Here is a 14342-nt window from a genome sequence, read left to right as displayed (position 1 = left end):
ATGTACAACGTTATAATGATACAATGTATTTTCTCTTAGTTTTCATTTTTCTATACACTTCTGAAGAAATATAATTATCTACAAATAACAAAGGATTTATTAATATGACAAATCAATAAATCAATTATGTTTAAGTATGGTAATACATAGCATGATATAAGCTGTAATGTACAAGTGTCATGTTATAAATTATATATTTGCAAAACGATACATAGTGATAGTAATTGTTAATGCTGCCAATCTATTTGCAGAGTTTTTTGTTAAAAATAATATATTATCTTTTTCTTTATTATATAACTAATTAATAAATTACTTAAATTTCAATTCACATTTAATAAAGGGACATTATGATTTACATATAATTATATTGCTTATGAGTACATTGTGCGTATTATAAAACGCATTATAAGGCCGATTTTATTTTAATATACACATTGTACATAAATAATATTCAAGCTGCTTGATTTAACACTATATTGATATCCATATAACAAAATGTAGAATTTTTTTTTTTTTTGACTAGGACATTATTAAGTAACGACTAGATATTTATTCTGTAAATTCATGTTCTTTTTTTCTTTTTCTTATGTGGTAACTTAAAATAAAAATGTCTTTAACATTGAAGACATCTCTTTTACATATTCGTATATACCACAAGCCAGCTAGTAAATTAAGGGATAGCCTACAACTGTTACATATTTACATATTATGGTCTTTGGATTACTAAATGTTACATATACTAATGTAAATATGTGTCATGATTGAAGACTGTCCCTTCCAAAAGTTCGTACTTTTTTTGTGCGACTTTTAAATCTAAATTATAATTTTTTTTTAATGTAAATTTTATACACAATTCTGATCGTTATATAATACCTAGTATAATTTGTATTAAATTTAGTATAAAAAATTATTCTCAATATTTATGTTGCCTTCTCATATAGGCCTTTTCATTTAAAGGAAGATGAATAGAATTTTTATATTTTTCACAAAAGTCAAACAATATATATTAAATATTTATTTTATAAAATTTTCATTTAACGTCTCATATTCATTTATTTATATGCTATAAAAATTTAGATTTCCCATTTATGCATTCTGCAAATATACCAATAATATTTATCTCTTTGGTTAGATAAAAATGTTAAGTGAAATTATTATATCTTTTTCATCTGCAGTATTTTTTCATCAAAGGAAAAAAAAATAAATAAATAAATAAATAAAAAAAAAAAAAAAAAAAAAAAAAGAAAAAGAAAATAAAATAAAACAAAAAAAAAATGATCTCCTTCTGGAAATGCATATTAGGTATTTACTTCCTTTTTCATATAATCAGCTCTTATAAATAATAAGAGCTTATATATTTATCAACAGCCTTCGAGATGAGTAATATTTAAGAACAATGTGCTACATGTACGGAATAATGTCATGTAGAATGTATTGCTGTAATACCTGAAACTTGTAATTTATAGTGAAAGTGAATCTTTTATTACATTCTAGGTTCAACATTGTTCTGTTGGGCATGTCAGTTTGGATTGATATAACACAAATCTAATATACAAACATGCCATCTCAATATATGATTCACTTTCTCATTTCAAAATTACCTATGATTTAGGTTTGATGATAAGGCAGTGTGATGTTAGTAAATTATTAATTCCTAGGAAAGTACTCTAAAAATATAAAAGTCATTAAAATCTTTTTCTTCGTTGTAATTTAGCCCAAAAGTTAGTTACTTTTTTTTCTTTCTATATCTCTCACTAATGTAAAATATCTAATAAATTCCTTTAAAATTGGTTATTATTATGGAGAATAATGATGGTGGTGATGATGTCTTCGCTTTCTTCTGTATATAAAAGCAAAAATTGAACGAAGACGCCACCAACGACTATGTTTTCGAACTGAATTACGTGATCTTTCCTTTGCACGTATTTGTCGAACTAATGAATAAAAAGCATCATCTATGAATTGCCGAAGCGCAGCAGATGTTTCATAAAATGGACATCCTAATTGTTCTGCAAGCGCTTTACCTTCTTCTGTTGATACCTAGTAAATGTCGCATTGAAAATATTATGTTTTTATTGTATATTATATATATTATACTTTACCTCACGCTGATGCTGTAAATCAAATTTATTACCAACCAATACAAGTGGAATATGCTCGTTAGGCCGTACACGTGATATTGATTTACGATATTCTAAAGCTTCTTGGAAACTATGTTTATCTGTTACAGAATAACATATCATGAATCCTTCGCCACACCTCATATACTGATCACGCATTGCAGTAAATTCTACCTGGATTCAAAAACATATTATATATATATACATATATATTATATAAAATTACTAAGGAAATTAAAATTATCCAGTTTAATGATAAAATATATCACACCTGTCCAGCAGTATCTAAAATATCTAAAAGTGCTGCTTCTCCATCTATTACAGCCTGTTGTTGATACGAATCCTCTGTTAAAAGCAACAATATATTAAATACGAAATAAAACGAAATATAATTAAGTTGAAGTTAAAACAAGTTAAATAAGAATATATCTCACCTATTGTTGGATCATGACATTCGAGGAAACTATGACTTACGAATTGCAAAGTTACAGCTGAAAAAAAAAATCTATATTAATGTACATTATAAGATATATTAGATTCTTCTATTTCATTTTATTATATGTATGTATATGTGTATATATATATGTATATTTTAAGTTGATACTTGAATCAATACCTGATTTTCCAACACCACCATCACCCAAGACAACTATCTTGTAAACTCTAAGCCCACCTCTTGTAGTAGGCTGTGACACTACCGACATATTGCCCTTGCCGTTTATTGTTGCATTTTTTTCTTGTAGAATGTCAAGTGACATTGTAAAAAATTTGTACGTATCGAAAATGTTACCTTTTTGCCACATCTATTCACCATTGAATTTTTTTAATACGACCGACATATTTGATCGAATAATAATTTACTTTTTAATAAACACCCCAACTCCATTTTATTAAAGCAAATGAGATTCATGTTTAATCTCGTCTGCGAGATGTTACATTGCAACGTTTCGTTCTAGGCTTTTTCAAGGGCTAATATTTAAATGAATCATTTAAGCGTATCCTCTTTTACAGTTAAGCAAGGCATGGCTGAAAAGCACGGCCCTGACAGAACGTTCACGATGATCCACGACACGACTCCGACCAAAATATATATTGACACATATTAATATATATAAATAGTAGCGACATCTTAAGATATTTTGATGAACTTATCTACCAATCAGTTTGATCATTATTAAGGTTGTTCACCATCTATCGCTCGTATTTTATGCGACTTTAGCGACAGCTATTGGACAAAATATGAACTACAAGCGCAATAGGTAAACACTGTCTTCACTATGAGTTTATTATTTTTAATTTAATACATATTACGAGTCGTGCAATGTTTAAACGAATGCACATTATTTTAAAAAAATAATAGTTCATTGTATTCCGTATACAAAGTTCAAATAATTATGAAATTTATTCTTAAGATCCCTATTAGCAACAACGAAATATCCATTTCAAAATGTTTATTGACAATGCTAAAGCATATAAATTAAGGATACAGTAAGACTCATATTATGTTTCTATCCTTACTGAGTATAACATTTAATTAATAACTAATCCTTTACCTTACATCTTTTTTAATCAGGATCTTTTTTTTCTAGTTTTTCTGGATATTGCTTATAATACCATTCTACGTATTCTTTTTTACGTTGTTCGCGCCGTGCAAAATATTTAGGATACATTGCTTTTTCAATTGGATCCCAAGAATCTAATACGCTATCTGGTATTATGGGGTTTCTTTTATAGGCAACACCTCCTGGTGACTCAGGGAATGCATATGGTTGAAAATGTTGTTTTTGAAATAATTCTTCTTCGCCCTCTTGTAAGAGATGTTTTGCTAATCTTATATCTTTTATATTTGCATTTTTTTCAAAGCGTTGACGAAGTTTTACAGCCTCGTATCTAAACAAGAATAAAAAAGAAAGAGAAAACATACAATAATCTTATGACTAATTTAATATTTTTCTTCTTATGATTACTATATTTTTTACAATACTGTCATTATACATATATATAAATAAATAATGATTGCTTATATGTACATATAACAAATCTAAATATTATATATATATATATATATATATATATATATATATATATATATTACGTTCATATTATAAATTGCTAATTACCTGTATTCTAATCGATCGAAATACCAACATTTAAGACATAGCAAAGCTCGTTTGTATAAACTGCAAACTTTTTGAGAATGAGTTAAAATTCCAGATGGTAATTGTGCCATCTTTTAATTTTTCAATATAACTTTATTACAAGATAACTTTCTTATAAGATTACATGATCAGAATGATCTATATCTATACAGTCTTTAACCTAAAAATCTAAGAATATTTCTTATGTTCATATTTAGATAATCAATGCGGCGACATCTGCTAGATTTCTCTCGAAGTTTTACATAATGGCGATATATTTAAATTTTCCTTTCAAATACTTTAATTTTTAAATACATATAATTACTTTTTTGCAAATTCATAAACATTTTTCACAATAGAATAACTTCAAATATAAAACTGTTTATTCTTATATTATATATATGTATATATATATATATATATATATATATATATATCAAATAAAATTAATGCAACATATAAAATTTATCGATTGTATTTTGTTATGAAATTATTAAAAAATACTAAGGAAATAAAATTTTTAAGAAATGGGGATTAATCAAGTTCAATATTATCGTCAAATATATGACGGAAATTACGTTGGTAAATAAAGTAATACGATTGGTCAATCGATTGTAATTTTTCCAAATATATAACAGGATATAATTTGTATAAGAACTTGCACGTGATTGGTCGATGACAAACGAGAGGCATTTGTTCTCTTCCTATAAGACTTTGTAATAACTTTTATTAGTTAATTATTAATTATAAATAAAATATTTAAACGATTGATAAAAAATAGAATATTTAGTTGTTTTCAATGAATAAAATTTTTTTAATTTTACATCTTTTTAATCGAAGCAATGAATTTAGTATAAGACATATTTAAAATTGGAATCTTATTTGTCGTATTTCCGGTTAGAAACTGCGACGGAACTACAGTAAGCGTTAAGCGATGGCGTTACCCAAATGATATTGTCGTGTGCAGTTGTCGTTTCATTAACGGACCCTTTACATTTCTAGCGGCTGAGCAATTTCTGTGGATTTGAGGTACTTGACAAACTGTTCACGACCGATTCTTACCGAGCGACTGTATGCTCAAGCGCACGATACGTTATTCGAATATAGAATCCCATTAAAATCATATACGGTAGAAATGATGCGATGTAGAAAAGTCGATCAGAATTATCATTTTTGTCGCGTTATGTGGATAAGAATGAAAGATTGTTTGGAAAATCTATCTAAAATTTGTACATCGTGTACATCAAACGTGAAATGATATGGACCGGTTATTTCATATATACATTATATATGTCTATATAAATTTTTAATAAATTTTATATATTTATTTATTTTTTCTTCCTTTCTTTTTTTCTTCTTTTCTTTTCATGTTTTTTTTTTCTTCTTTTTTTTTTTCTTTTTTTTTTCCCCAGATAATAACAAACCGCGTGTGAAAGGTCCACTTAAAGTCAGGATACAAGATGATGCCAACAATGCCACCAGATTCTCATAAAATTTCTTTAAAAATAATTGAAGCTATCAAGCAACATCCTGTTCTCTATAGTTCCGAAGTTAAGGGATCTTCCATTAAGTTACAAGAATTTAAACAGAAAGTTTGGAAACGTATTTCGGATGAGCTTGGTCTCGATCGTAAGATTTCATTATATAGAAATTCTTTTTCATTGAACATCATTATTATATATGTGATATAATAAAATTTATATTATTTGAATTATCTAGCAACTTGGGTTAGATTAAGGTGGAAAAATCTACGGGATACCTATTGCCGCATCTTAAAGTACAAAAATAAGACTGAGAAAGGTGTTAGAAGAAAGAAATGGATTTTTGAAGATCATTTGAGTTTCTTAAAATTTCCGTAAGTTTTTAAATGATATAACAATAACATTAATATATATATATATATATATATATATATACCATATGTAAATAATCAAATATATTTGGTTAGGTACGAATCAGATTATCAACCACAAAGTATAGAATTGTCAGAAGAATACATACAAGATATAAATGCAGGTGGAATAAGTTCGGAAGGTCTTCTTGAACAATTAGAAGATCGCAATGATGAAGATTATAGTGAATATTTAGAGGTACTAGAAGAGACAACGGCTGATCCAGTTTTAGTGGATACTGAACCTTTAGAAATGTTAAATACCAGTGATCAACATTTAGCTGAGAATATACAAATAGAAAATGACCAAATACAACAACATCATCAAGATGTGGATACTTACGTTCAACAAATACAATCAAAATATAGAAAGATAAGACCGAAGAGGTTAAAGGTGGAACATCCGTCTAGTACAGAGGTGCCTAACACGTATAGTATTTTAAAGACTCCTTCGAAAACTAAAAACATGGTCTCTATTGATAACAATCCTATAACTACACCTATTTTCATAACCAGTTCATCTACTACAACTACACCTACGACGCCTATAAAAGGATTAAATAATGTACAAGAAGATGGAGAAAGGAATCTAGAACAAGTTTATCTAGCGCCGGAAGGCAAAAGCAGTATAGAACTGTTTTTTGACAGTATGGCACAAACAGTCAAGAGATTACCACCAAAAGCACAAGCTGACATAAAAATGAATATTTGTAAAATTGTTACAGAGGCAGAGGTACGATTTTCGGGACAAAATACGGCACAAAGTACGCAACAATTTATAACACCGCCAGGCATGATTCCAAAACTGGTATTGATTCCTTGTAATATGATAGACCAGCAGAATAATAAAGGTTGACAGTTTCTAAATTGTAGATACTATCACTGGGAGAACTTATTCTTCAAAATGTTTCTTCATTTTTATGCAATATTAATATGAAATTTTTTTTGTCGTTCGAAGATTTTTATATTTTAACAAAGCATTTTGTGTGGAGGCTATGTAGAATATAAAGAATCTTCTTATTAATATTTGTATGCTTTTTGTACAAATCTATAATCTCGCTCTATCAAAATTGTTATTTCTTTTCTTTTTTTCTGTGCTATTTTTAGTAGAAATACTAAAAATATTTTATATTTTTAATCATATATATTTATGGTGCTGTGTTTTTCCTCGGCTATTTTAATTTGTTAATCAGGAAAAATTTCAATCATGACTATGGAAACTTATTTCAATGAAAAATAAAATATTGAGGGATGCAGTGAGAGAGAGAGAGAGAGGAGGGGGGTGAGAAAGCTTTGGATTAATTAATGAATTTGTAAATCGGAAAATTAAAAATGTAATGAGTTAACTCATTTTCGCTGTTAACAGATTAATACGACTTAGTAAGGGAAACAATTTAAATTGTATATATATATATATAAAACAAATCTGTTGTAAATATCGAAAAACACGTTCATCTATTGTGTATTAAACAATTTTTAATAAAATGAAAGAATTAAATTTATACATATAATAATAATCATAATCATAATAAAATAATAATAATAATAATAATAATAATAATAATAATAATAATAATAATAATAATAATAATAATAATAATAATAATAATAATAATAATAATAATAATAATAAAAACAACAATAATAATAATAATAATAATAATAATAATAATAATAATAATAATAATAATAATAATAATAATAATAATAATAATAATAATAATAATAATAATAATAATAATAATAATAATAATAATAATAATAATAATAATAATAATAATAATAATAATAATAATAATAATAATAATAATAATAATAATAATAATAATAATAATAATAATAATAATAATAATAATAATAATAATAATAATAATAATAATAATAATAATAATAATAATAATAATAATAATAATAATAATAATAATAATAATAATAATAATAATAATAATAATAATAATAATAATAATAATAATAATAATAATAATAATAATAATAATAATAATAATAATAATAATAATAATAATAATAATAATAATAATAATAATAATAATAATAATAATAATAATAATAATAATAATAATAATAATAATAATAATAATAATAATAATAATAATAATAATAATAATAATAATAATAATAATAATAATAATAATAATAATAATAATAATAATAATAATAATAATAATAATAATAATAATAATAATAATAATAATAATAATAATAATAATAATAATAATAATAATAATAATAATAATAATAATAATAATAATATTAATAATAATAATAATAATAATAATAATAATAATAATAATAATAATAATAATAATAATAATAATAATAATAATAATAATAATAATAATAATAATAATAATAATAATAATAATAATAATAATAATAATAATAATAATAATAATATTTAAATAATCGATAATTGGTTTAAATAATAGAACATGTTAATTATAAACAATAACAGACATTTATCATAATTCATAATGAAAAATATTAACAATAATGGAGAGAAATTTATTACAAAAATATAAGTAATATAAATATATATAGAAAATAATGATAGATATTTATTAAAAACAATATATATTATTTACTTCTTCCATTATTTATTTAATTTGGCAAATTATTAGAAAGATAATGGAGAAGAAAAAGGAAAATAATTCATATTTTTAAATAATAGAAGAAAAAAAAAAGAAAAGGAACGATATATTATAAATATTAAAAGTATATTATTTATCAAGTTAGAAAATTATTTGCAATATCTCTTTTCTTTTTTTAATTTTTTGTTCCAACATTATATATATATATATATATATATATATATATATATATATATATATATATATATATATATAAATCTTTACTGTACCATGACAAGATTTCCGCTTTGTTGGAAATAGGAGAGTATATGGACGATAGGAAAACTGATCATGTGTCCCACTTTGGTCCTTGCGAGAAAAGCTTGGATTACACATCATGGGGGCGAAGTAGTTCTTAATGGAAGCTCGACCTCCAACCCGGTGGTATCGCATAGTCCGTGCAAAACCTAATTGGATAGAAATGCAGCGAAACCGTTTTGCGTACTTTGCGGGATACCGGGACTAATTCGATTACTTTCGTGTCAGTCCTTCGCACCCACTTGTCATTTTCATAAATATTTATTACCATCCCTTCATAAAATGCAATTCAAACAAAATCGATCATGTTCTTTCACGCACATCTACATTATTAATTAATAAGAACTTTAACAGAAAAATGTTATTCTTTATATACATATATACATATATACATATATACATATATATATGCATATGTATATGTATATATATATATGTATATATATATATATACATATATATATATATATATAGCCTTGGGATCAAGTACACATGCTTTCTATCAGCACGAAAGTTTAAAAGTAAAAGGCCACTGTTATCGATAAAAATACATTCTCAATGTTAACTGTTATATCGGTGATAGTATCATTCAGAAATTACCATGTTTTATTCAAACTCTTGAATTGTTCAAAAGTACTATTTTAGTTAGGTCATTTCCGTTAAAGAATATTTTTTTTTCTCTATCCTATCACTAATGCGATGACCTTTTCTTTCTTTTTTTTTTTTTTTTTGGGGGTTTTTTGTTCGTTTGACAATCAAAGAATAATTAATTTGCTAGGATAATTCATTAAATATTATTAAAAATACGTAAATTTTCTTTCTTTTAAAGACGAGTCTTATTAGTAAATTGAGTAATTATATTTAAATAATTTTTTTTCTTTCTTTCTTTTTCTTTTTTTCTTTTTTTTTTTCCTTTTTTACACTATACAATATTATCTTTCGAATTACTATATGTTTTATTCGAAACGTTGAATTGTTTGAATAAGATTATTTTAATTAGGTCATTTCGTTAGGGCGTATCTTTCTTTGTCTACTTTTTATTTATTTTTTTTTTCTCTCTCTCCCTCTCTCTCTCTCTCTCTCTCTCTCTCTCTATATATATATATATATATATATATATATATATATATATATATATATATATACATATACATATAATACGAGCATTTACTTTTTCCTTCTTTGTTTTATTTTTTTTTTTGTTGACCGTAAAAAATTATTCGATTAAATATAATCGTCAATCCCTTCGTGATAATAATCATTATTAAATATTAATATAAAGATATTATTAATTATATATCGTTCATAAAGACAATCTTTTTCATTAGACCATACTATTCTTTGCCATGATATTAATCACTCAAAGTAATTATATTAAAACGTTTTGTTATTGCATTGATCGATGTTATGTACATATATATATATATATATATATATATATTGCATCGAATGTATATACATATATAAGTAAAAGCTATCGCTGTCTTCTACTTTGCCGAGTTATCGATTGCGATAGACTCTAGAGTCGGTCTGACTAGATGCAGAGTCGACTACTAGAGAGGAGAGCAGAATAATCAGATTGCTAAATACATACTTACCATACATATATATTATACATACATATAATTTTCTATAGATTCCTCCATAGATCTCATTATGTTATATACACAAGATCGATCTTATTATATTATATGATCATTGAAATTTTATAATTGTTATCATTGTTATGATTGTTATTATGTTATACATAATAACAATAAATAGAATACATACGTAAATACATATGATTTTATCATATACATATATTCATATATATATATATATATATTTATTTATTTATAATCTCATTATGTTATACATTAGATCGATCTTATTATATTATTATTGTAAACGTTTTTATCATTTTTATACTTATCATTATATCGTACTAACATAAATTACATAGATACATATATCCATATTTTATTATTTTATAATTTTTAATGATTTTTATGATTATATATCGTACATATGTAAATCATACGTATGATTTTTCTATAGATTAAATGGCGTTAAAAGTACAAAGTAAAATATATTATATATCGTTACAATCAAAATTTACATACAATATCGTACATACATAAATACATAGAATCAAATACTTTTATTCAAGATAAAGAAATGAATAAGCGAATAAATACGATAATCTATGTATTTAAAGAGGAAGGACACAGTCTATAAATTTGTATATAATAAGTTAAATTTATTTATATTAATAGCAAGCAAAGAGAAAGGAAAAAAGAAAGAAAGAAAGAAAGAAAGAAAGAAAGAAAGAAAGAAAAAGCACAGAGGAAAGAAGCTTACAAGGGGTGTTCTCTGAAAGGGTGTACTCTCGAAGGGTGTACTCTCGAAGGGTATACTCTCAAATATTAACGAATTAATGAATTTCTGAATTAATGATATACGAAATGTGAAGTGTTGGATCATTTAATAAGTCGTTTTAAGTTTTCGTCTGGTTTGTCGTCAAGAAGAAAAAGAAGAAGAAAAAGAAAAAAAAGAAGAAGAAAAAGAAGAAGAAGAAGAAGAAGAAAAAGAAGAAGAAGAAGAAGAAGTAGAAGAAGGAGGACAAGAATAAGAAGAATAAGAATAAGAATAAAAAGAAGAAGAAGAAGAAGAAGAAGAAGAAGAAGGAGAAGGAGGACGAGGAGGAGACGATATCGGCGTCGTCACGGCGAAGTGCTTAGCATCACGAGGAAACACTCGAAATAGAGGTGGTTAAGTAGAAGATCGAGGAAAAGCTCACACTGCGGATTACACACAGTTACGATATATGTATGTATATATCGTTCTTTCGTATATAAGGCGGGACCTCCGCATTCGAATTCGCCAGGGTAAACAGGTTTCTAGGTCATCTTCGAACAGATTTTTGGCATGTGAACGTTAACGGAGATCTCTCTCTCTCTCTCTCTCTCTCTCTCTTTCTCTCTCTCTCTCTCTCTTTCTCTCTCTCTCTTTTTCTCTCTCTCTCTATCTCTTCTTGGATTGGTTATTTTGTGAAATTTCGAGAAGCCAACGGCCCAGCTCTGCGTATAACGCGAATATTCTTGATTATTGAAAGTCAGCTAAGTTCTTTTAGGGTTTCATTTTCTATAATGGGTCACACGCTACCCTGATCGCTCTTTACTCTCTTTCTTTTAATTTCTTTATTTGTTTAATTTTTTTTTCTTTCTTTTTTAGCCTCCCTCCTACCTCTCCACCCTCCCCCCACTCCTCCCCTACCACCCTCTTTTTCTTTTGACCTTTGTTTTCTCTTTTTCTTTAACTACATCCTCGTCACGCACGGATATATTTTACTAGCTTGGCCCTTTTATTAGGTTTCGTTCCATTGTGATTTCGGCCAACAGTGCAATGGCCTCTTATTTGTAACGTGTATGTATGTATATATATATATATATATATATATATATATATTTCTCTCTCTCTCTTTCTTTCTCTTTCTCTATCAAATCTTCATCAAAAGTTATACTGGGTGGGCCAAAAGATGTTAAGATGGGTTAGTTCAAAGGATCTTAGGTCGGTCAAAAGATTCGAATAGGATCAAAAGTTTCTAGACCATCTTAGAAATCAATCTGTTATTTAGGCTAATTTCTTTTTTCTTTTTTTTTTTTTCTTTCTTTTTCTCTCTCCCCTCGTTTGTCCTTTCTTCGTTACTTTTTTGGTCTTTTCTTTTTTTCTTTTTGTTTTTTTTTTCTTTTTTCCTGTTTCTTTTTTTTCTTTTTTTTTGGTCAAATCGTAAAACTACAAAACCAACTTGCAAAATTCTCATAAGATCGAGACTCTAAAGAGAACCCGTAGAAAATGTGTTAATTGATATTGAAAAATGACCTTAGGGAAACGCTTTTGGCCCACCCAGTATATACATATAGCGAACTAATTTAGCCGGCCAAATTTATCGGCTTTTCTTAAACATTCTTGCTGGTTCTCTTGCTCATTCTTACTCTCATCAACAGTTTCTTCTTCGTCATTTATAGACTACCAAGGTTTAGTAGAGTTCGCTCGTAAAGCTTTCTCACAGGTCTTTGACAAAAGGTTTAACGTTGTCTTGGAGTAATTTATCTCGTAGAGACTGAGATACCCGTGGCGAAAGGTCACGCTGATGATTGTGTTAGATGATAATGATCGAAAACCGAACAAGTTTTAAATCTCTTTATATATCTATTTAACTATCTATTTATGTATATATATATATATATACATATATATATATATATATATATATATATATATATATATGTACGTACGTAGGTACGTATATATCTATGCATTTATGCGCGTGTGGTGTGCCGTGCCGTGCAGTGTTAACGTTATCGACGACGAGGGCAAAAGAGCAAGCTTATCGGGAAAAGTCTACTGACCCATATTATCGAACTACCAGCTTTAAAATCAATGTTGGATTCGTTAGGAATGCGAATGACGTTCAAAACATATTCTCTACTCCGTTAAACGTATTCTCGTAAAATGTCAAACTAACGACAATGAGGTAATTCCCGTAAAACGTTCAGAATTGTGCTTGCTTAGAGAATTTAAAAAAAAAAAAGAAAAAGAAAAAGAATTTTATTTCTTCCTTCCTTCCTTTCTCTCTCTCTCTCTCTCTCTCTCTCTCTCTCTCTCTCTCTTTCTCTCTTTCTCTATTTTTTTTCTTTTCAAAATTTTTTTAGGATTATATTTACAAACCGATATTACAGTCGAGATTATTACGGAAAGGATGTTTTTTTTACCAGTACTAGAAAATATTCTTTTCATGAAAAAATGCTAAATATGGACAAGTACATGGGAGATTTAGTCCATGGGGGAAATAATTGAATCCTTTGAATTCCTATGTCGAGCTTCGCTCGACGTTATTCGGGTCATCTAAATATAATTTTATCGTCAATTTTGTATTATAATAAATTATGTGGAATAATATAAATGTGGAAGTAGTAAAAAAAAAAAAAAAGATACTAAAAAAAAAAAGAAAGAAAGAAAGAAAGAAAAAATCATAAGAGAATTTTGAAATGAACGTTAATTCGTCAGAAGGATCAGATACGGGACGTAATTGGATTCTTTTGGATTATCCCGTCGACATTTTTTAGGACGACGTGTTCTAATAAAATATAAAATTTTTTTTTCTTTTTTTCTTTTCTTTCCAATTGAAAAACAGTTATAGCAGACATATAATAGCCATGTGAAATAATGCGAAATATTTTTTTCTAGTAAAAAAAGGGCGGGAAAGAAAGAAAAGAAAGAAGAAAAAAAATATAACGCAAAA

At 26.2% G+C, this 14342-nt stretch overlaps 3 protein-coding genes across 6 annotated transcripts; 1 reads left to right on the top strand and 2 right to left on the bottom strand.

Annotated features, from left to right (window-relative positions):
- Positions 1-67: 67 nt before the first annotated feature.
- Positions 68-3433, bottom strand: Ric (Ras-related protein interacting with calmodulin). Of its 2 annotated transcripts, none has more exons than XM_035872581.2 (5): positions 2737-3433; positions 2555-2611; positions 2392-2465; positions 2139-2294; positions 68-2040 (listed from the first exon to the last, which is right to left on the bottom strand). In XM_035872581.2, exons 1-5 carry the CDS (start codon positions 2921-2923, stop codon positions 1798-1800), a joined length of 717 nt encoding a protein of 238 aa, XP_035728474.1. In that variant the 5' UTR covers positions 2924-3433; the 3' UTR covers positions 68-1797. The 2 variants fall into 2 exon arrangements, with proteins under 2 accessions (XP_035728474.1, XP_035728473.1); XM_035872580.2 differs by having other exon boundaries at positions 76-2040; positions 2103-2294.
- Positions 3434-3556: 123 nt separating this feature from the next.
- Positions 3557-4442, bottom strand: ND-B22 (NADH dehydrogenase (ubiquinone) B22 subunit). Its single transcript, XM_035872582.2, has 2 exons — positions 4241-4442; positions 3557-4010 (listed from the first exon to the last, which is right to left on the bottom strand). The coding sequence occupies exons 1-2, from the start codon at positions 4348-4350 to the stop codon at positions 3686-3688; spliced, it is 435 nt and encodes a 144-aa protein (XP_035728475.1). The 5' UTR covers positions 4351-4442; the 3' UTR covers positions 3557-3685.
- A 726-nt stretch (positions 4443-5168) lies between these two features.
- LOC118444401 (uncharacterized) lies at positions 5169-7582 on the top strand. Of its 3 annotated transcripts, XM_035872645.2 has the most exons (5): positions 5169-5287; positions 5671-5887; positions 5978-6113; positions 6207-6796; positions 6875-7579. In XM_035872645.2, the coding sequence occupies exons 2-5, from the start codon at positions 5719-5721 to the stop codon at positions 7003-7005; spliced, it is 1026 nt and encodes a 341-aa protein (XP_035728538.1). In that variant the 5' UTR covers positions 5169-5287; positions 5671-5718; the 3' UTR covers positions 7006-7579. The 3 variants fall into 3 exon arrangements, with proteins under 3 accessions (XP_035728538.1, XP_035728535.1, XP_035728536.1); XM_035872642.2 differs by having other exon boundaries at positions 6207-7580; XM_035872643.2 differs by lacking the exon at positions 5169-5287 and adding an exon at positions 5302-5525 and having other exon boundaries at positions 6207-7582.
- The last annotated feature ends 6760 nt before the right edge of the window (positions 7583-14342 follow it).

The sequence above is a fragment of the Vespa mandarinia genome, chromosome 23 (genome assembly GCF_050613455.1).
Source record: "Vespa mandarinia isolate Hongniang chromosome 23, ASM5061345v1, whole genome shotgun sequence".
NCBI classification, from domain to species: Eukaryota; Metazoa; Arthropoda; class Insecta; order Hymenoptera; family Vespidae; genus Vespa; species Vespa mandarinia.
Note: the sequence above shows the minus strand (reverse complement) of the source record. Positions and strands in the feature narration are given on the sequence as shown.

Coding starts and splice junctions, on each gene's coding strand:
- Ric (XM_035872580.2), bottom strand. CDS start 2,923: ATGTGGCAAAAAGGTAACATTTTCGATACGTACAAATTTTTTACAATG. Junction 2,612..2,736: donor TGGTGGTGTTGGAAAATCAG/GTATTGATTCAA, acceptor TTTTTTTTTCAG/CTGTAACTTTGCAATTCGTA. Junction 2,466..2,554: donor ATGTCATGATCCAACAATAG/GTGAGATATATT, acceptor TGCTTTTAACAG/AGGATTCGTATCAACAACAG.
- LOC118444401 (XM_035872643.2), top strand. CDS start 5,719: ATGATGCCAACAATGCCACCAGATTCTCATAAAATTTCTTTAAAAATA. Junction 5,888..5,977: donor GGATGAGCTTGGTCTCGATC/GTAAGATTTCAT, acceptor TGAATTATCTAG/CAACTTGGGTTAGATTAAGG. Junction 6,114..6,206: donor TTGAGTTTCTTAAAATTTCC/GTAAGTTTTTAA, acceptor ATATTTGGTTAG/GTACGAATCAGATTATCAAC.
- ND-B22 (XM_035872582.2), bottom strand. CDS start 4,350: ATGGCACAATTACCATCTGGAATTTTAACTCATTCTCAAAAAGTTTGC. Junction 4,011..4,240: donor TTCGATCGATTAGAATACAG/GTAATTAGCAAT, acceptor ATTCTTGTTTAG/ATACGAGGCTGTAAAACTTC.